Source organism: Somniosus microcephalus, chromosome 12, assembly GCF_052327205.1.
Source record: "Somniosus microcephalus isolate GS21.2 chromosome 12, FLI_Smic_1.0, whole genome shotgun sequence".
Taxonomy (NCBI): Eukaryota; Metazoa; Chordata; class Chondrichthyes; order Squaliformes; family Somniosidae; genus Somniosus; species Somniosus microcephalus.
Genome location: NC_140998.1, coordinates 62,837,435 through 62,860,839, shown reverse-complemented (window position 1 = coordinate 62,860,839; position 23,405 = coordinate 62,837,435). Strand labels below are relative to the sequence as shown.

The 23,405-nt window shown below is 43.4% G+C and overlaps 1 protein-coding gene across 3 annotated transcripts in view; it reads left to right on the top strand.

Annotated features, from left to right (window-relative positions):
- The window catches only part of ppp2r5ca (protein phosphatase 2, regulatory subunit B', gamma a), a 293,739-nt gene that overhangs the window by 110,599 nt on the left and 159,735 nt on the right, over nt 1-23,405 (top strand). Inside the window, exon 1 of one of the 3 annotated variants that reach the window (XM_086002970.1) lies at nt 17,578-18,310. The exons of the other annotated variants lie outside the window; for them this stretch is intronic. Coding sequence (XP_085859096.1) covers nt 18,217-18,310 — 94 coding nt within the window. The 5' untranslated portion in view covers nt 17,578-18,216. Of the gene's footprint in view, nt 1-17,577; nt 18,311-23,405 lie in introns of those variants that run through there. 3 annotated transcript variants of the gene reach the window in all.

Below are 23,405 nucleotides of genomic sequence, written 5' to 3'. Positions count from 1 at the left end.
CAGTACTTTCCAGTTTCTTGCCATTAAGATAATAATTTGAAGAAAACCTACCAAATAGAAAGTATTAGAAGCTAAAGAAAAATATTCCATTTGTACAGCTGACTGAACAGTCTTAATGCATCCTTGGAAATTAGACACACTGCACGTGCGCAGACTGTACATTCCAAATGCAGCTCAGTCATCAATCTGGGCAAATATATCATCAAAACCCTAGCTTTTGTGGGGCAGCTGAGCCCTCAAGTTTAAGGAAATAAAAGTTGAAGACTATCATGAATAGAGATAAGACTTGGATATTAAGCTGATTATGATTTGATCTGAAAGTGTACACCGTGATCTGACAATTGCTAGTAATTCAAGGGGTGGTGAAACTCAAGTGATAACTCATGAGCTGGTCACCGGTTCAGTTCCCTCCAGAAATATTTGCTATATTCAAAATGCACAGAATTCTATTTGTGCTGGAACATAAATATTTTTGAAGATGTAAAACTTGATGTAATTTTTTTTTAGCTTGAGAGAATTCTCTCTTTTTATTCATTGATGGGATGTGGGTGTCGCTGGCTGGCTAGGCCTGCATTTAGTGCCCATCCCTAATTGCCCTTGAGAAGGTGGTGGTGAGCTGCCTTCTTGAACCGCTGCAGTCCATATGGTGTAGGTGATGCGCTATCGATTCTAATAAAAGGCCGAGTAGAGTTCAGAACAACAGGCTTTTATTAACGACTGAATGCAACTACAAACAGATCAGGACTATGCCTCTAGTGGACGACCGAATGGCAGAGAGCTGCCGTGCAGCTGTCCTTATACCAGGTAGCCAAGGGCGGAGTCAGCTGAGGCATAGTCAGGTATAACAGTGAAACAAGAGTGAACGACAACAACAACAATAGTGAACGACAGTGGTTTACCACAGTAGGTACACCCACAATGCTGTTAGGGAGTTCCAGGATTTTGGCCCAGCGACAGTGAAGGAACGGCGATACAAGTCCAAGTCAGGATGGTGTGTGGCTTGGAGGGGAACTTGTAGGTGGTGATGTTCCCATGCGTCTGCTGCCCTTGTCCTTCTAAGTGGTAGAGGTCGCGGGTTTGGAAGGTGCTGTTGAAGGAGCTTTGGCGAGTGGCTGCAATGCATCTTGTAGATGGTACACACTGCAGCCACAGTGCGCCGGTGGTGGAGGGAGTGAATGTTGAAGGTGGTGGATGGAGTGCCAATCAAATGGGCTGCTTTATCCTGAATGGTGTCGAGCTTCTTGAGTGTTGTTGGAGCTGCACTTATCCAGGCAAGTGGAGAGTATTCCATCACACTCCTGACTTTTGCCTTGTAGATGGTGAAAAGGCTTTGGGGAGTCAGGAGGTGAGACACTCGCCGCAGAATTCCCAGCCTCTGGCCTGCTCTTGTAGCCACAGTATTTATATGGCTGATCCAGTTCAGTTTCTGATCAATGGTAACCCCCAGGATGTTGATAGTGGGGGATTCAGCGATGGTAATGCAATTGAATGTCAAGGGGAGATGGTTAGAGTCTCGCTTGTTGGCGATGGTCATTGCCTGGCACTTATGTGGTGCGAATGTTACTTGCCACTTGTCAGCCCAAGTCTGAATGTTGTCCAGGTCTTGCTGCATATGGACACGGACTGCGTCAGTATCTGACGAGTCCCGAATGGTGCTGAACAGTGTGCAATCATCAGCGAACATCCCCACTTCTGACCTTATGATGGAGGGAAGGTTGCGGTTGCAAAGGGCAAAAAATGCTTCTGACCAACATAATGTGGCCCTGTTGAAACTATAGAGATGAACAATCTTTAATTGCATCAAAAGATTATCCCCAATCAAATGATAAAATAGGTTTCTTAGCTATTGCAAAAAAAAATCAAGAAAGAACACATCCAATTTTTGTTTTACATTGATTTAACAATTGGCCTTTCCTAATAGCCCAGTACAGGCACACCCAATTTAGCACTATTCCATACAGACCAGATGTGCCAGGTTTGATTACCAGCCTGACTTGGTCTATCTTACTCAGGGTAGTCATTGCCGCTGGACACTATTTAAAAATTGAACATCTCCAGTTTCAACAGGACTATGTTATTTGAGGTCAAAAGCACTATATGCTCTCTGCACCAGCAAGAATTCCCTTGAACTAAAAATTAGAATTACATTTCCAAGAATATTTCTGTTCCATCAGGCACACAATTTGCATTTTTGTATCGAAAATGGTAAACATTTCAGGAAGTCATTGAAGACATACCCTGACAAGAACTGGAAATACTGCCTTGTATGTGAAGACAGATGTCTGAGCAGGTATTGGTTCCCCATTTTGCTATTTAATGGTTTTAAACAATAAATCTTTGCTGGTAAACATCTAATGGTTTACAAACTTATTTCTCCCTTTTGCATCCCTCCCCCTCTTGATTCTGTATAGTTCTATAGCACTGTCAGCTCTCCAGTATCTACCAAGTGTGAACCCAGATAGTATTGGCAGGCTTTTCAATCAGGTAAAATAATGGGACTCAAGGCGGATAAATCACCTGGACCTGATGGCTTACATCCTAGGGTCTTGAGGGAAGTGGCGGTAGGGATTGTGGATGCATTGGTAATAATTTTCCAAAACTCCCTGGACTCAGCAAAGGTCCCGGCAGACTGGAAAACTGCTAATGTAACACCCTTATTTAAAAAGGGCAGTAGACAGAAGGCTGGAAACTATAGACCGGTTAGCCTAACATCTGTGGTAGGTAAAATATTGGAGTCCATTATTAAGGAGACAGTAACAGGACATTTGGATAATCATAATTTAATAGGACAAAGTCAGCATGGTTTTATGAAGGGGAAGTCATGTTTGACAAATTTGCTGGAGTTCTTTGAGGAAGTAACATATAGGGTGGATAAAGGGGAACCAGTGGACGTAGTGTATTTAGACTTCCAAAAGGCATTTGACAAGGTGCCACACAAAGGTTATTGCTTAAGATAAAAAATCACGGGATTGGGGGTAATATTCTGGCATGGATAGAGGATTGGCTATCTCACAGAAGGCAGAGAGTTGGGATAAATGGTTCATTCTCAGACTGGCAATCAGTAACTAGTGGTGTTCCACAGGGGTCAGTGCTGGGTCCCCAACTCTTTACAATCTATATTAACGATTTGGAGGAGGGGACCGAGTGTAACATATCAAAGTTTGCAGATGATACTAAGATGGGAGGGAAAGTAGTGAGTGAGGAGGACATAAAAAACCTGCAAGGGGACATAGACAGGCTAAGTAAGTGGGCAGAGATTTGGCAGATGGAATACAATACTGGAAAGTGTGAGGTTATGCACTTTGGCAGGAAAAATCATAGAGCAAGTTGTTATCTTAATGGCAAGAAACTGGAAAGTACTGAAGTACAAAGGGATCTGGGGGTCCTGGTGCACAAAACTCAAAAGGTTAGTATGCAGGTGCAGCAAGTGATTAAGAAGGCCAATGGAATGTTGGCTTTCATTGCTAGGGGGATAGAATATAAAAATAGAGAGGTATTGCTTCAGTTGTACAGGGTATTGTTGAGACCGCACCTGGAATACTGCATACAGTTTTGGTGTCCATACTTAAGAAAAGACATACTTGCTCTCGAGTCAGCACAAAGAAGGTTCACTCGGTTAATCCCGGGGATGGACATATGAGGAGAGGTTGAGTAGATTGGGACTCTACTCATTGGAGTTCAGAAGAATGAGAGGCGATCTTATTGAAACATATAAGATTGTGAAGGGGTTGGATCGGGTGGATGCGGGGAGGATGTTCCCGATGATGGGTGAAACTAGAACTAGGGGGCATAGTCTTAGAATAAGGGGCTGCTCTTTCAAAACTGAGATGAGGAGGAACTACTTCACTCAGAGGGTGGTAGGTCCATGGAATATGCTGCCCCAAAAAGCTGTAGAAGCTACATCATTACATAAATTTAAAACAAATAGACAGTTTCCTGGAAGTAAAGGGAATAAAGGGTTATGGGGAGCGGGCAGGAATTTGGGCATGAGTCTAGGTTCGGATCGGTCATGGCCCTGTGGGTAGCGGAGCGGGCCCAGGGGCCGTGTAGCCTGATCCTGCTCCTATTTTGTGTATCTAATTCTGTTAGATTCAGGAGATGGTTCTGTGATAATAGATTGGCGGTTAGGATCAGGTCAGCCATGATCTTATTGAATGGCGGAGCAGGCTCGAGGGGCCGATTGGCCTACTCCTGCTCCTATTTCTTATGTTCACACATGGCACCACAACCAAGCCCAATTTTGCCTGATGTGCACACACCTGCACCTTCCAACATGTACATAGCAATCATGAGCCCTGGCTCGCCAAGGGATACTGAGGTTAATTGTAGTACTCCAACTGCTGCCCTGGCTATCCGCAGACTCAGATTGGTAATCAAACCTGGGACCTACTGGCCTGTATAACTCAGTGCTCCTTTTACTGGGCTTTGGTTATGTTCGCCTTTTTGAAGTATCTGTTATAGCTGAAGTACATATTTTAACATTTGATTTGGCATAAACTTTCCTGTGCTTTCTTGATGAAGGTAGAAGTTGTAACTGAAGTTGGTTTAGTATGGGAACTGCAAATGAGTAATCTACACTCCTAAGCATTGAAAACCAGAGACAACCCAACAAAGAATATTTGTTTATATGGGCTATAACCCCAAGGAAGGACATTTATCGATTTGTGATGTGCACTACCCTCCTATTAGGCTTTCTCAAATGAAGCCATTCGAACATGTGTAATTGTTTACTGGAAGGTCTAAACAAACCTCCATTGACTGAAACTGATATGATTTATGAAAAACGCCAACCTGGGCAGACTTTTCAATTGGAACTCATTCGTATTCCCAGAATGTGGATTTAATCCTTTGAGCTGAATTTAACTTAATTTATACTAAGATGTTGCTATTATCTCAAATTCTTTCTAGGTCAAATAGTCAAAAGTTCCAAAAAGTAATAACATGTCTTCTTAAAAACAGAACTGCGGGTGGAAAAGGCAGTAAGGGGAAATAGATTCTGAATTTTCTACATTGGGATTGTAAGGGTAGTTTTCTGACTTTGTGTCCCCAGCAGGGTGCTTGTCCAATGGGAGTGTATATTTTAGAAATTTGGCCAGTGCTGTGCATGATTTTCAGTGTGCCAAATGTGCAGTAAACGCTCCTGGTACATAAAGCTCCCCAGCGGAAGTGCATGTTGGAAAATGACCTCTACTGAATACAAAAGTAGGAAGATGATGAGTGTGTAAAGACATTGATTAAACCACAGTCAAAGTATTGAGAGAAGTTTTGGGTAGCCCAATATAGGAAAGCGTACTAGAGCCATGGAAAAGGTGCAGCATAGATTCACTAGGATAATAGGATATGGGATAGGGATGAGAGGATATTGCTGATTTATGATTGATCAAGCAGTTTATGGCTATCTTTATTGATACTCAGTTGTTTAAGAACTACCAAGATGAAACCTCATTCTATTCTATGCTACAACCACTTCTTGAAACATAAAGGCAAGGTGACCAAAAGCTTAGTCAGAGGGGGAATTTAAGGAGGGTTTTAAAGGAGGAGAGGGAGGTAGAGAGGCAGATAGGTTTATGAAGGGAATTCAAGCGCATAGGGCCCAGGTGGCTGAAGGCATGGCTGCTGAAGTTTGTCAAAACTTCTATGTAGCATTTCTACCTCTTTAAATATATGCAAGAAAATGTTATTAATGGAATTTGATATAGATTTGTAGAATGCTTAAGGTATACAAAAATATTGAAATATCTTGTTTGAGCATAACTATTTCAAAATACAGGTAGACTATCCTTTATCCGAACTTCCGAAAACCTCTAAAAAACCGCAAGTTTTTTCGTTCAGCGTAAGTCGTGCGCACGACATGACCAGAGTGGCACACGACTTACGCTGAGCAGGGCAGAGGGACACAGAGTTCCCTCCTGGGTAGGAGATTGCAGGCCGAGCCGGGCAGTATGAAGGAGGAAGGAGGTACCAGGAGAGTGAACCCAACAATACAGTGGCCCGTCCGATATTCTTTTCTCTCTCTCTTTTTCCCCCCCCCCCCCCCCCCCGACCTGAACCGCGTCCCGTCTGATATTCTTTTCTCCCCCCCCCCCCCCCCCTCCCCGATATCCGGCTTTCCAGAGAAGCAGGAAGGGGAATGAGACACGGAACAGCCGCAAGAGGTAGCCTGAACTTTTAAAATTTATATTAAATACAAATTTCCCAGTCTTATAATAATACCTTCTGAAATCCGAAAAATTCCGAAAACCGAAACTCAGCTGGTCCCAAGACTTTCGGATAAGGGCTAGTGTACCTGTAGTTAAATTCACAACCCTAAAGCTAAATTTCCAATTTAGCCATGTGGCTTTAAGGTAAAGACAGGGAGAGAAAAACCCATTTTACATGGTACTCTGGGAGAAATAATTACATCATGGAAAATGTTAACAAGTACCTGTAATAAGATTTTTTTTTCAGGGATCCTTGGTTTAAAATTATTAATTTAGTTCATTTAAGCCTTTTAATTTGGCAATCTTTGCAGATGCATGCTGTTAACTACCCTTAAATACTTGGATTCTTGCTCAAAATCTTCCAAGATTCAGCTCATTTGAGGGTTCATACATCAACTATTGCACCCTGCTTCCATTATCCCTTACGACACTAATTCTCCCTCTGTCCTTCGCACCCATACATTTATTTACTCTCACTTATTCACAGATATATTAAGTTAGTAAGCATTATATGGGTGTCCAGGTTTAAGAAACTTGGGAAAAATTAAAGCATTTATGTGAGTAATTCCAACCTGAGATTTAATTTTGTTCACGTACTCAACCGAAATTTTTTAGTAAACTCCGCTGGATCCACATCTAAAGTTTATGCCTAAAATTGAGTTTCACTTGTCATATGAAATCATAATGCTGAAACATTACCTGCCAGTGGTTTACAGTAGTTATGTAAAGAGACGAGGAACAATCAAATGCGAAGATACTCAACTGGAAGAGGGCTAATTTCAGGGAGTTAGCGATTTGGCCCAGGTGGGTTGGAAACGAAGATTGGCAGTTAAGAACATAAGAAATAGGAACAAGAGTAAGCCATACGGCCCCTCAACATTAAAACAGTGAATGAGCAATGGGAGGTCTTCAAGGAGGCGATAGTTTGGGTACAGACTAAACACATTCCTATGGGGGGGGGGGGGAAAGGAAGAACATGCAAAGTTAGAACTCCTTAGAATACTAAAGATCTAGAGATGGAAATAAAACCAACTTATGATGTCATTAATAATACAGTTGAGAATCAAGCAGAATGCAGACAGTGCAGAGGAGAACTGAAAAAGGAACTAAGAGGGGCAATAATAATAATCAACTTTATTGTCATTGTTAGTGCACAAGTGCAGTACAACGAAATGTAAGCTTGCGGCTCCCGAGAGTGTACATTTTGATTAAGACATTTAACATACATTTGGCTTGTAACATAAACATAATAAAGTGCATTGACAGATGTACAGGCTTTAGAGTTTATTAGCAGAGTTCAGTAGGATGACAGCCCTGGGAAAGAAGCTGTTCCTAAATCTGGTCGTGCGGGTGCGAATGCATCTGTAGCGTCTCCCAGATGGCAGGAGGGCGAACAGACTGTGGCTGGGGTGGGTAGGGTCTTTGATGATGGTCAGTGACCTCCGTAGACAGCGTTTCTGGTAGATGTTCTCAATGGTCGGTAGCCGGGTGCCGGTAATGCGTTGGGCAGTTTTGACTACCCGCTGCAGGGCTTTCCGGTCATAGGAGGTACAGCTGCTATACCACACTGTGATACAGTTCGCCAGGATGCTCTCTATTGTGCAGCGGTAAAAGTTAGAGAGGATCCGGGATGACCGGTTGCATCCCTTCGGCCTCCTTAGGAAATATAGGCGCTGCTGGGCCTTCTTCACCAGAGAGGAGGTATTGAGGGACCAGGAGAGGTCTTCCGTGATGTGGACTCCGAGGAACTTAAAGCTGCCCACCCTTTCCACCACAGCCCCTTGGATGTGGATGGGGGTGTGTCTTCCGCCTTTAGACTTCCTGAAGTCCACAATGATTTCCTTGGTTTTCTTGATGTTAAGGGCCAGGTTGTTGTCGGCGCACCATTTCGAGGTACTGGACCTCCTCCCTGTAGGCTGACTCATCGTTGTTGGTGATATGGCCTACCACCGTGGTATCATCCGCAAACTTGATGATGGTGTTGGAACCATGAACAGCCACACAGTCGTGGGTGAAGAGGGAGTAGAGGAGGGGGCTCAGTACACAACCTTGTGGGGCTCCTGTGTTCAGGGTCGGTGGGGGGAGGTGTGGTTACCTAATTTGACAGACTGGGGTCTGTTAGTTAGGAAGTCCAGGGTCCAGTTGCAAAGGGAAGTGTTCAGGCCAAGAGTGTGGAGTTTGGTGGCCAGCTTGTTGGGGACAGTGGTGTTGAATGCTGAGCTGTAGTCTATGAACAGCATTCTGATGTAGGTCTTTTTACCGTCTTAAGTGTTTCAGTGCAGAATGAAGAGCAGTTGTGATTGCATCCTCCGTTGATCTGTTTGCGCGATAGGCAAACTGGTGTTGGTCAAGAGAGGCGGGAACACTGGCTTTGATGTGAGCCAGGACCAGTCTCTCTCAACACTTCATTATGATGGGTGTGAGTGCGACAGGTCGATCGTCGTTCAGACACGTCACAGCCATTTGCTTTGGCACAGGAATAATGGTGGCGGTCTTGAAGCATGTAGGGACTACGTCCTGGGCCAATGACAGATTGAAGATGGCGGTGAAGACATCAGCCAGCTGATCACATTCTTTGAGTACCCGTCCAGGGATGCTATCCGGTCCAGCAGCCTTACGTGTGTTCACTCCGCGTAGAACACCCCTTACGTCGGAGGTGGACCGAGTGAGCACCTGGTCTTCCGGGGGTGGCAAGGCTTTGGTAGCTGGCTCCCTGTTGTCCCTGTCAAAGCGAGCGTAGAAGTTGTTAAGCTCCTCCGGAAGGGAGGCATCGCTAACCGGGGGGCTGGTGTTTTTACTCTTATAGTCGGTGATGGACTGGATGCCTTGCCACATACGCCGGGGGCCGGAGTTGTTGTGGAAATGATCCTCAATCCGCAGTGTCTGTTTTCTTTTGGCAGTCCTGATACCCTTTTTTAGGTTGGTCCTAGCTGCACTGTAAGCCGCCGCGTCGCCAGATTTAAATGCTATGTCGCGTGCTTTCAACAGCGAGCGGACCTCCCCATTCATCCAGGGTTTCTGGTTGGGATAGGTCCTGATATTTTTATGGGTCGTGACGACCTCGACGCAACTGTTGATGTAGAATAGCACTGTGGATGCGTATTCCTCGATGTCAGTATGGGCAAACATGCTCCAATCAGTGTGTTCAAAGCAATCCTGAAGCTCTGAGACTGCCCCCTCTGGTCATACTTTCACTGATCTTACTGATGTTTTCACTCTTTTGATGAGCGGTTTGTATGCCGGGGCTAGAAACAAAGAGAGGTGGTCAGACTTCCCAAGGTGGGGGCAGGGAATGGCCTTATAAGCATCTACAATGCTCGTGTAGACTTGATCCAGTGTGTTCTCCCCTCTTGTGGGGCAGGAAACATTCTGGTGGAATTTCGGGAGTACAGATTTTAGGTTTATGTGATTGAAGTCCCCCGTGACGATAAAGGCTCCGTCTGGGTGCGCAGTTTGTTGTTCGCTGATGGCCCTGTAGAGGTCCTTCAGTGCTAGTTTGGCATTAGCATGTGGTGGAATGTAGACCGCAGTGATGATAACAGCCGTGAATTCCCGAGGCAGGTAGAAGGGTCTGCACCTTACCATGAGGAATTCCAAATCGGCAGAACAGGATCTATCGATTATGTCCGTGTTAGTGCACCAGGCATTGTTAGTGTAAATGCACAAACCGCCTCCCTTGCTCTTACCGGAGTCTGCAGTTCTGTCGGCGTGGAAGACCGTGCGTCCTTCTAGCTGGATGGTGGTGTCAGGGATGCCGTTGTTCAACCAGGTCTTTGTGAAGATCATGGCGCAGCATTCCTTTGTCCTTTTCTGTGAGGAGAGATCAAGTTTGATCTCATCCATTTTATTTTCCAATGACCTAACGTTGGCCAGGAAAATACTTGGGAGGGAGGGTTTGTGTGGGGCCCTCTTTAACCTATTGTGGATTCCGGCCCTCTTGCTCCGCTTCTGTTTGTGCTCTCTGAAAATAAATCCCAGAATTTTAAATTGGGAATAAAAACTGACCAATGATCCTTACCCACAATGTAGCTAGTGTGGACAGAATGAGTGTGTATGAGGAACAATGTCACAGTAAATTGAGGGGGTAGAGAAATTGGATAGGATTAAAAATAGATAGGAGGTATCCCATCCGGACCAGGGTACTTTTCTACTTTGAGTGCTGCCAACCGTTTTAGTACCTCTATCTATTTTTATCCTATATACATACTTGAAAAGGAAAATAAATTGCAGGGCTATGGCGGGGGGGGAAAGCAGGGGAGTGGGACTAATTGGATAGCTCTTTCAAAGAGAAGTCACAGGAATGATGGGTCGATTGGCGGCCTCATGTGCTGTTAGATTCTATGATTCACTGATTGATTGTCATTGGAAAGGAAGTAATATTAAGCTTCAGCGTTCTATGTAAATAACATTAAGGACATTCACCAAACTTGACAGTTTATTTTCCAAAAGTTTGTTGCTAATCACTGATTTAAATTTAGTTTACTGGGTAGTTGAATATGTTTCATCCATTTTGTAGCAGATTTCTGATACACCAAGAAAACGTGGTCATTCTGTCCACACTAGCTACATTGTGGGTAAGGATCATTGGTCAGTTTTTATTTCCAATTTAAAATTCTGGGATTTATTTTCAAATTTGTGTTTGAAAAAGGGAGAAAATCTTTTGGGGGTAATTGAACCCTAGTAAATTTGCAGAAAATTCACTTTTTTTTAAATTAAGTTTATTTTGAACATTGCTAAGTAAGGAGCATGTACAGCACTTTTATAGAACTCATCATCAGACCCTTACTTAACCTCTAGTTTTCTAATTAAAAGTAAAGTTGAAGAGCCTATGTTTATTGTTGTGGCTGCAGCCACTTGCTTGCTATTATGATGATGGGATGATAAAGGTTGGAGATTATGCAGATTGTGATCTTGCTTTCAGTAAACAATGCCTTGGTGTGTGACCTGAGTCAGCCTTAGATCAATGATTTCCATCTTCAGGGAATCTCCCCTCTAGATCTTTTGAATCTATGACCTCTGGTTATTGATCTACTCGCCAGAGGGAATAATTTTTCTCTCTACTTCTCTCTCAAATCCTCTCATCATCTTGCAAACCTCTATTAGGTCACCTCTCTGTTCCAAGGAGAATAGTCCAAACTTTTCCAATCTCTCCTCATAACTGAAGTCCTCTGCACCCTTTCTAAGGACTTTACATCTTTCCTGAAGTGCGGTGCCCAGAATTGTCTACAATAGAATTGAGGCCTAACCAGTGATTTATAAAGTTCTAGCATGAGCTCTCTGCTTTTATATTCTATTCCTCTATTTATAAACCCAAGTAACCCATATGCTTTTTGAACCACCTTATCAACTTGCCCTGCCATCTTTAAGGATTTGTGTATATGGACACCAAGCTCTCTCTGCTCCTCTACACTTTTCAAAATCGTGTCATTTATAGTATACTGTCTTTCCATATTAGTCCTCCCAAAGTGCATCACTTCACACTTCTCTGTATTAGACGCCATTTGCCATGCTTCTGCCCATTTCACGTAAACTTGAGGCCATTCAAAACTCGGCTGCCCGTGTCCTAACTCGCACCAAGTCCCGTTCGCCCATCACCCCTGTGTTCACTGACCTACATTGGCTCGCGGTTAAGCAGCACCTCGATTTCAAAATTCTCATCCTTGTTTTCAAATCCCTCCATGGCCTCGCCCCTTCCTATCTCTAATCTCCTTCAGCCCCACAACCGCGCCCCCCCCCCCCCCACCCCCCCGAGATATCTGCGCTCCTCTAATTCTACCCTCTTGAGCATCTCTGATTATAATCGCTCAACCTTTGGTGGCCGTGCCTTCTGTTGCCTAGGCCCTAAGCTCTGGAATTACCTGCCTAAACCTGTCCGCCTCACTACCTCTCTTTCTTCCTTTAAGATGCTCCTTAAAACCTACTTCTTAGATCACGCTTTTGGTCACCTGCCCCAATTTCTCCCTATGTGGATCAGTGTCACATTTTTTGTCTTAAAATACTCCTGTGCAGTGCCTTGGGATGTTTTACAACGTTAAAGGTGCTATATAAATACAAGTTGTTGTTGTTGTTCACTATCCTGTCTGTCATCCTGAAGCCTATAACTATCCTCATCATGATCTTCTACTTTGCCAAGTTTCTTTACCATTTGCAAACTTTATAATGCTGCTCCCTACACCCAAGTCTAGGTAGTTTATAAAAATTGAAAAGTTCCCCATGGGAAAAATCCAAATTGCACAGTCTTTGTTCCCTTTCCTGCTGAAAATAGGGTCCAGAGATGCATGCGCGTTGTATCTGTGACCTCAGCATGGTCCACACAGTACACAATGTGCCTGCTGACATCACGGATGCAATGTGTGCGTATCTCCACACTTAATATTTTTGGTAAGAAAACAAAGGGAAATTTTGCGACTTCTTCTCAAATTTGGGAGGAAATTGTTTTTTATTGACTGCTTGAAAAATATCTGGAAATTTTAGTGGAAATCCGTAAAAGCTTATTTTAATCCCTAAATGTGGGCAATGCTCTAAGTGATTCCCTTGATGCTATCTGTAAGGCAGTAATTTACATATTTTTACAAAAGATTTGGATTTCGTGACTGAAATGCTTTGAGCTGTCTTCTGTATTACATCTCAGATATTCCCACTTGTTTCTATATTTAGTAGAATTCATCTAAACATAGGATGAAAGAATTTGATTGTCGGCTGTAAATGTGGACTCTCTCTCTCTCTCTCTCTCTCCTTCTCTCTCGCGCTCTCTTTTACGTACACCTGAGAGAGCAGACGGGGCCTCTGTTTAACGTCTCATCCGAAAGACGGCACCTCCGACAGTGCAGCATTCCCTCAGTACTGCACTGGGGTGTCGGCCTAGATTTTTGTGCTCAAGTCTCTGGAGTGGGACTTGAACCCACAACCTTCTGACTCAGATGAGGGTGCTACCAACTGAGCCACAGCTGACACTGCAACTTTTGTGCTACTGTTTAAAAATTAAAATGTTTCTATAGTTTCGTTAGCTATGATGGCCATTTTTAGACAGTCTACTTAGTTCAAAATTTATTCAAATGATCTGACAATTAAAATTTTTAAGCTGTAAATTTCCACTTTGCTGTGTTGCTTAATTCAAATTATTAAATTTTATTAGCACAACCGTTTTGAATTTCCCAGAGTACACTCTGGAAAGTAGTATATATTTGCACACTAAAATGGTTCTGCATCACAGTGCTTGATGATTATCTGTGAGGGAGGATAGGATGTATGTGACCATGCTGGTTATTAAGACAATTTAGTGGCAGGGAAGTGTTGCTTGCATGTAAGTGATGCCGATCAGATTGGATCACTTTTAGGTCTGCTTATGCTCAAATGCTTAGGATGTGCCATGACTGCAGCTAACTGCTGATGATGAGAGCTGATACACAGGGGTTAGATATATTTTTGGGTCTCGTGGGAATGTATTGTGCAAGGATGTGTGTACTACGTGCTATTATGGGATGCATGCGTTTAAACATGTCGTGTGTAGAATCCTAACTGAATGGAATTCTTATAAAGGTGTAATGTAACAGATTGTGGTGTGATGTAAGAATAGTTTGACAGTTGGAAACCCATGATTTCATTACTGCCATGTGTTTGAACAGACATCCATATGCAAAAATCTATTATGCATTAAAATTCTTGTGGGTCATGCACTCCATTGAAAACTGTTATGTAAACATTTTCAATGGGAATTCGAATTCTATTGTAAAAACATCCACACTTCTCTGATGTGATGCTCTGTCATGCCCTTCGATGACGCTTTAATAGCATTTCCAGTGTTGATCGGAACTGTTGCTTGTCATGGCTCCTTGTTCCGCCACTACATGTCATGGCCCGGATTTTGCAGTGGTAATGACTGCAAAACTGTCAGCATTCGCCGTTATTACCCCTCTGAAACTGAGAGCAATGTCAGGATTTAGCGTATGCGCAGATAAACGGGGAAATCCTGAAGTTGCGGTCAGTCATTCACTGCTCCGTCACAGGTTGTGCTGTGTAACTCCCCGGAGCCAGAAATCCGTTAAAATCACATATAAGGACGAAAACATTACCCTGGAAAATCCCCACCTGCTCTCTTTTCGCCCCCCCCTTCCCCCTCTCCCCAAACCAAAAAAAAAGTTAAGCCTTGTTGAAAGAGGTGTTATTGGTTTTTAACAGTGTATTGACTGCTGAACAACCGTTCTGGCCCTGAAAAACTAATTTTATATTTGTGGAATGTCAAATTTTTTTATTGATATGATTAAGAATTACATGGCTTTAAAATATATATTTTTTAAAGTTTGTTTGATATTTCAGCTTCTACCTTAATCCTACATGTATGTCCCAATCTTTATTACGCTCTCTGTAAAATTTATGAAAAGTAAATTAGAATCGGTGCATTTTACTTCCTGGTCTGAGAATTCTTCAGTGTGATTGGCTGCTGCGCCAGTTTGATGACATCACTGTTGCTGGACGTTGGACATTTACCTGATTTGGCACCAGATTCAAACAAAGGTCGGAGAACTGAAATCGACGCCACAGAGGTCGCTAAATCTTTGTGGGCAGCTTTCTTCAAGATCAGCAGCGAGCTTCGCCGCTGACCGCAAATTCCGGGCAATTATCTTTTCCCTACAAAGCCCTCGATGCATTCTGAAAATGTGGTTGTTGGAGGTCATTCATCTCAATCACATGACATCACTGCAGGAGTTCCTCAGGGCAGTGTCCTAGGCCCAACCATCTTCAGCTGTTTCATCAATGACCTTCCCTCCATCATAAGGTCAGAAGTGGGGATGTTCGCTGATGATTGCACACTGTTCACCATTCGAGACTCGTCAGATACTGACGCAGTCCGTGTCCATACGCAGCAAGACCTGGACAACATTCAGACTTGGGGTGGCAAGTAACATTCGCACCACACAAGTGCCGGGCAATGACCATCTCCAACAAGCGAGACTCTAACCATCTCCCCTTGACATTCAATGGCATTACCATCGCTGAATCCCCCACTATCAACATCCTGGGGGTTACCATTGATCAGAAACTGAACTGGACCAGCCATATAAATATTGTGGCTACAAGAGCAGGCCAGAGGCTGGGAATTCTGCGGCGAGTGTCTCCCCTCCTGACACCCCAAAGCCTTTCCACCATTTACAAGGCACAAGTCAGGAGTGTGATGGAATACTCTCCACTTGCCTGGATGAGTGCAGCTCCAACAACACTCAATAAGCTCGACACCATTCAGGATAAAGCAGCCCGCTTGATTGGCACTCCCTCCACCACCTTCAACATTCACTCCCTCCACCACCGGCGCACTGTGGCTGCAGTGTGTACCATCTACAAGATGCACTGCAGCCACTCGCCAAAGCTCCTTCAACAGCACCTTCCAAACCCGCGACCTCTACCACTTAGAAGGACAAGGGCAGCAGACGCATGGGAACATCACCACCTACAAGTTCCCCTCCAAGCCACACACCATCCTGACTTGGACCTGTATCGCCGTTCCTTCACTGTCGCTGGGCCAAAATCCTGAAACTCCCTTCCTAACAGCATTGTGGGTGTACCTACACCATATGGACTGCAGCGGTTCAAGAAGGCGGCTCACCACCATCTTAAGGGCAATTAGGGATGGGCACTAAATGCAGGCCTTGCCAGCCAATGACGCCCACATCCCATCAATGAATTAAAAAAAAAAAAAATTTTAATGTCCAAAGTTATGTTTTAAACAAAATCAAAAAATTACATATTTCACTAATGCAATTAAATTTATCCATTGACATGTCTCCTTTTAATGCCATCATGTTTTTTTACATGAAGGCCGTGACCATGCCCAAAAGCCTGGACTAACACTTGATATATTTGGCAAGAGCTGTGATTTGGTTAGCTGAATGCAGATCGTGCTGTCTGAGCAGGCCCATGGTACCCAATTTTCAGGATGCATTGTACTATTCAGTCAGCTGAAATGCTGGAATGTTTCCCTTTACAGTTTCTGCTGTTTTCTCACTTATATTAAAAGCTAGAGAACAAATCACAATTGCTTTATTTATGTAAAATTAAGGAAGTGTGTATTTGGGGGTGGGGGGGGGTGTTAGAAACCGGGTGAGGTGACCTCTGTTTCCCTGTCATGTGCCATTGTCTAGCTGAGTAACCATGAAAGGGAAGGGAGTATACAGGGGTTGAGTGGATCGCTCAAAGGGAATGAAGTAGAAATGGGAGTGAGGGGGTAATGAGAAGATGAAAGGCTAGGGGACGGGATGGAGGAAAGCATGAATGTTTGGGAAGAGAGGGCAAGGGAGCTGCTGAGTGCAATGATGCAATCCCCACCGAAAAAGGCAGCTGATAAGTCAGTAGCAGCACCTTTTCCTGACATGCCATGCTACCCACCACCTCTCGCCCAAAAGGGAAAAAAGCAGAAGTCATCCAAAAAACCAAAACCACTTACATTTATCCAATAGCTTGAATGTAGGAAAATGTCACCAGGTGCTTCACAAAGGCACAAGGATAAAAAATAGTTACCAAGCCAAAGGAAACCGTGGGGTGACTATAAGCTTGATCAAAGAGGTGGGTTATAAGGAGGTTCTTTGGGGGAAAAAAGAGAGCTGGCGAGGCGGAGGGTTTTATGGAGGGAACCCCAGAGCCTAGGTAGCTAAAGGACAGGTAATTAATCACATAGCACTGTTCGAAGAAGAGCAGGGGTGTTCTCCCGGCGTCCTGGCCAACATTAATCTCAATAAATACCTAAAACACATTATGTGGTCATTTATTTCATTGCTGTTTGTGGGAGCTTGCTGTGCACAAATTGGCTGTCTCATTTCCTACATTAAAGTAGTGATTGCACTTCAAAAGTACATTGTTGGCTGTAAAGGGACGTCATGGGACGTCCTGAAGTTGTGAAAGGTGCTACATAAATGCAAGTCTTTATCTTTTTCCTTTCCTTTTTATGACTTCTGGAATATAGATGTTTTGGAAAAATACCCTGATAAACCACTGTCTTGTTTATTTTTAAACCATTGTGAAATATATATTTTTTTCAAATGCCAAATTCCAGTTAAATCTCCTTTTGCACTGGTAGCTGTCATGGCTTTGAAACCTACAGATTGAATGATGTTTTTGAACTCTAGATCTTTTTTATTAAATGCTTTAAGTTTCATAATATCGTACTAAAGGAGCTGCATACTTGAATTTATTTTTCGGTGACTAGTGACACAGCAGCCACTTCCTGAAAGGCATGCCGATTGGGATTGTGTCGATTACATTATTTCCAGCGCACGTTTTCTAATAAATTTAACTAATTTTGTTTCAGCTTTTCTGGGTCAGCTAGAGAGCCAGGCTTGAAGGTGAAACCATTTGATGAAATGGAATCTGACTTTAGATGGTGAAAATACATTGTAGTCAACTAAGCCTGCTCATGGGCAAAACTGTAGGCCTGGCATGGCAGCAGGTCTCATTTGCTTATAAATTCATTCATTTGGTAGACCTGACCATTGACGAATCCAAATTGATCTACACAGCTCCTTTAAATGATGAGGGACTGCAACCTTCCCTTATTGATGAACAATGTATGGTGACCTAATGAAAGGATTCAAGAATATATGAAATGGATATGTTTTTATTTGAGATGAGAAATTTGGGGGGGGTTCGAATTAAGAAAAACACATTTGAAAATAGTATGATACAAAATCTGATGTGTGGCTTTCACCAAGATTTCACAGTCTGATTTTTTTCTAAATTATGTTTCCTGCTTTTAATTAAGCCTGGGGAATGAACAGAGTTGAACAGTAATCTGATCAATGTATAGACTTAATGCACAGTGATGGCCAATCAGAAATGTTTTTCTATTTGCAGTTTGTTAGTGTCATTTTATGTAGTCATTACTATCCAATCAGCTTTCTGCTGGCTGCTGACATCACTAACTAGCCTCTTCCCTTCGGTGGGTAGCTTCATTTTCTGAGTGTTTTGTGCTAAAATGGAGGCTGGTTTCTTGCCTTAAGGAACAGCTTGTTCTGCTGGTATAGGCTAGATGTTGACATGTAACAGACCTGGTAGCAGGATGGTGGTGGATGCAGCCAGTTCAAATGGGCCTTTCCAGCCCACGGGCCTTCTACACTTTCGAGGTGGGTTGTAATGTATGCAACAGTGGAATGTTACGCTTGCTTATCTGTTCGTGCAGAGCTTTTGTGAGGTGAGATTAGAAGTAAAGGAAGTGCGCTCTTGTAGAGGAGTTTTATTAAAGCTTCTGTTCCGTAAGCAGTTTTTTGTTGTTGCTTAAAATAAACGGATAAATCCGATAATAGGCTGCAATTGTAGGATTAGTAAGACTGTTTGGGTTCATTGAAGCATTTCATACCTATCTTGAATCTAGGTTTGCTGCTTTCTGCTGTCACTGCCCCATCCCCCAGCTAAGCATGCTGATGTCAAAGGAAGTGAGGTCATTAGCCTTTAGAAGAGATTGAGAGATTGTTGGGGGCTGGGCACTGGTCCAAGTTTGGCTCTTCACGGAGGTTGTTTTGTAACAACTTTTGGCTGCTTATACATTAGTCTAAAAACTGCAATCTCCATTAAATCAATTCTACTTTGATTTTTTTTTAAATCGTCTGAGATCTTTACTCAATATATGTTGTGAATGATTGCATTACTGATCAAAGGGAATCTAGATGTGTATTGTGCTGTTGCAGCTTGATGTTTTTTACTTGTTTTTTAAAACTTTTGGAATGTGTACAAGATGGGACCTACCCAGGAATTATAATAATTAGCCAAGTATTTGAAAGCTACTTTTAGAATTTAGAATATTATTAGAAAATGATGTTTCCCTATTTTTATGATTCAGATTTATTGGATGCATGCTACAATATTTTCACATTCTGCTTGTATGTAGTGTGATCTTTGTAAGTTAAAACTACAGTGCTCCACATCTAGGGAGGTGCTAAATGCATCTTTTAAAAATCTAGTCATTCATTTTAAAAAAAATAATGTTTTTGCAGCAGAAGCTAGTTTCATAAATGCATACATTTTGTACTAGTGTTGGTGACTTCTTCCACCTGAGTTTTGGATTTAATTGGCATGAACCTAGGGGCAAAGATCAGAGGTCATAAGTTTAAGTACACAAACTGCCTGTCCCTGAAAGAAGCTGCTGCAAAAACTATTGAGACTTTTTTTAAATGTCAAATGTTAGGAGGTTGTCGCTTTAAAACACTATAAAGTATTTTGTTGTACGCTGCCAAGCCAAAATTCAGACTGGTATTAAGTAACTACGTTATTGTGGTGTTTGCTAGTTGCAAATCTGACGTGTTGACCTTTTAAAGTTTTAGTTACTTTCTCAGTCCAGGATGTGGACAGCATTTACCAGTCACATTTACCTAATTTGTGGTCAGAAGTTGAAGTAGTCTTGTTGCAAATCAAAATTGACACGTTGCTAGGATATACCCTGCAAATAACAGCATTACATTTCCTGTCGGGAAATTTTTGAATCAAAGAACAAATCTATTTAGAAAGAATGTTCTAATTAGAGTGGTGTGGAACATAACTATCTCTTCAGACATTTGTCTAAAGAGCAAGTGTTTTGGTGCAGCATGATAGCCAGCTACAGATCCTAGGAATTTCTGCACTGCGAGTGTAGAGTCATTTGTAATTACCGAGTACTGCAATCTTGCATAAAATATTTTGGAGGCAATGAAAATACTGGTTTTAGTGTGACATATCACACCATTCATTGGGTGTTTGTATTTATTTACTCTGGTTTGAACTAAAACATTGTATAATGACTTTTTTAATTAAAAATTTAACAGAAAAATATTGTATTGTACTGGAATGGTTCTACGGTCAAAAAACACAACCGTGGAAGGCACCCTCTCGCGTATTGCCAAAATTCTAAAATGGTAGTAATGTACAAAAAAACAGAATGCTGAAGATGCGCAGCATGTTGATCAGCATCAGAAATAAATAGATATGTGTGACCTATTATATCTGCACATACCTATAGTTACATAATTTTTGTCAAGTAAACAGCATACTATTAAGATTTTGTTAAAAATAGTTGTCCCACATCTGATTTTGATGGACAGATCTGCATCGTTATAATCGTCCATATTTCTCAATTTTTATCTAATTGTAATAAATGCACTGGAACAAAGTATAAATATTCACATTTATGATTTAAAACATTATAATTGTTGCTCAATATTTCAAAGCATCAAGTGAGAGAAAAGCAAACGAGAGCACGAAGTTTACTTGACTGTTATTTACAGAATCATAGAAATTTATGGTGTGTCTGTGCTGGCCGAAAAAGAGCTATCCAGCCTAATCCCACTAGCCAGCTCTTGGTCCATAGCCCTGTAGTTGACAGCACTTCAAGTGCATGTCCAAGTACTTTTTAAATGCAGTGAGGATTTCTGTCTCTACCACCCTTTCAGGCAGTGCGTTCCAGACCCCCACCACCCTCTGGGTGAAAAAAGTTCTCCTCAACTCCCCTCTAATCCTTCTACCACTACTTTAAATCTATGCTCCCTGGTTATTGACCTCTCTGCTAGGGGAAATAGGTCCTTCCTATCCACAATGTCTAGGCCCCTCATAATTTTATACAAAGAAAACAACTCCAACCTATCCTATCTTTCCTCATAGCTAAAATTCTCCAGTCCTGACAACATCCTCGTAAATCTCCTCTGTACCCTCTCTAGTGCAATCTTTCCTGTAATGTGGTGACCAGAACTGTATGTAGTACTCTAGCTGTGGCCTACCTAGTGTTTTATACAGTTCCAGCATAACCTCCCTGCTCTTGTATTCTATGCCTCAACTAATAAAGGAAAGTATCCCATATGCTGCCTTAATCACCTTATCTACCTGTCCTGCTATCTTCAGGGATCTGTAAACATGCACTGCAAGGTCCCTCTGTTCCTTTACACTTCAGTATCCTACCATTTATTGTGTATTCCCTTGCCTTGTTAGCCCTCCCCAAATGTATTACCTCACACTTCTCCAGATTGAATTCCATTTGCCACTTTTCTCAAATCAAAAATCAAATCAACTTTTATTGTACTGCACTTGTGCACTAACAATAACAACGAAATGTAGGCTTGCGGCTCCTGAGAGTGTACATTTAGATTAAGACATTTAAACATTCAACATACTTTTGGCTTGTAATACATTAACATAAGCATAACCATAATAAAGTGCATTGGCAGATGTGCAGGCTTTAGAGTTTATTTGTGGAGTTCAGTAGGATGACAGCCCTGGGAAAGAAGCTGTTCCTAAATCTGGTCGTACTGGTGCGAATGCATCTGTAGCGTCTCCCAGATGGCAGGAGGGCGAACAGACTGTGGCTGGGGTGGGTAGGGTCTTTGATGATGGACTGCGACCTCCGTAGACAGCGTTTCTGGTATATGTGCTCTATGGTCGGTAGCCGGGTGCCGGTAATGCGTTGGGCAGTTTTGACTACCCGCTGCAGGGCTTTCCGGTCATAGTAGCTACAGCTGCCATACCATACTGTGATACAGTTCGTCAGGATGCTCTCTATTGTGCAGAGGTAAAAGTTAGAGAGGATCAGGGGTGACAGGTTACATCCCTTCAGCCTCCTTAGGAAATATAGGCGCTGCTGGGCTGCCTTCACCAGAGAGGAGGTATTGAGGGACCAGGAGAGGTCTTCCGTGATGTGGACTCCGAGGAACTTCAAGCTGTCCACCCTTTCCACCACAGCCCCATTGATGTGGATGGGGGTGTGACTTCCGCCTTTAGACCTCCTGAAGTCCACAATGATTTCTTTGGTTTTCTTGATGTTCAGGGCCAGGTTGTTATCGGCGCACCACTTGAGATGCTGGACCTCCTCCCTGTAGGCTGACTCATCGTTGTTGGTGATCTGGCCTACTACCGTGGTATCATCTGCAAACTTGATGATGGTGTTGGAACCATGAACAGCCACACAGTCGTGGGTGAAGAGGGAGTAGAGGAGGATATATAAAAGGATAGTGGTGTCTGTCTGTCCGGGCATCACTCAAAAGTTATAGAGCGTACCTACACATGTTATATCAAAAGAAAGGTTATGATTAGATGGGTGTTTTAGGCATATTTACTATTTAAAAAAAAAAAAAAAAAGTTCAAAAAACGTACAAAATCCACTAATTAGCGGTTGACCAATCAGGGCAGTGTCATGGGTGTATTTACTTTTTAAAAACGTTGAAAAAACGTACAAAAGCCAACCGCTCATTAGCGTTGAGTGACGCGATGGTTGACCAATCATACGGGGGGAGCGCGCTGCGTCACGGGGGGCGTTTCATTGCGTGTGGGCGGGGCCTAATTCTTCAAAATGTTAGTGCCTCACCAAAATGGCGGCCGCCCTTCTGCAGCGGCGGCGGGGTGTTTGTGATGGAGCAACTCTGCCTCTGTCCGACCATGGGCCCCAGTCCCACCCTCACCCTCCTCCTCTCCGCTTTCTCCCCTCTCCTGTCTCTCCCCTCTCTCCTGTCACCCCAGCCTCTCCGCTCTGCAGGATGTCCCTGCCGAGCTCTTCGGGTCGGAGGCCCGGGGCACCGTGGTGGCCGCTTTCGGAGACTTCAACTCCGTGACAGGTGAGGAGGGTGTTTGTTGTTCACGTTGGGCGGCGGGCGGGTTCCCCGGGTGCTGATCCCTGGCGGTGGGGGTGTGGGGCCGGAGCCCAGCTCTCACCTTGGGCCGGGGAGCAGCGGCAGCAGGAAGGGAGACAGAAAACGGCAGAAAAACTGACCGGCAGAGGGGAAGAGTCAACAGACAGACGTCAGAGAGAGAGATAGCGAGGAACCCCGGGCTCGCTTCGGAGCGATGGGCACCCGGCGTCCCGGTGTCGGACTGACTCCGTTCTGGTACCCAGGTGAGTCGGGCCGGGCCTGCCCGGCCCCCCCCCCCCCCCAGTCTCAGTCTCTCTCTCTGTCTCTCTCTCTCTCTCTCTCTCACCCCCCCCCAGTGTCTCTCTCCCCCCCAGTCTCTGTCTCTCTCTCTCTCTCTCTCTACCCCCGCAGTCTCTCTCTCTACCCCCACAGTCTCTCTCTCTCTCTCTCTCTTCCCCCCCCCCCGTCTCTCTCTCTCTCTCGATTCACGATTCAAATCGCTTTATTGGCATGATAAGTTACATCTTATGTTGCCAAAGCATCAAAATACATTTATGGTTTAGCACATAAACGCAGTTCTATTCATACAGTGTATAAACAGGTATATCCCTGAGTGTATAAATATACATTCGCATTG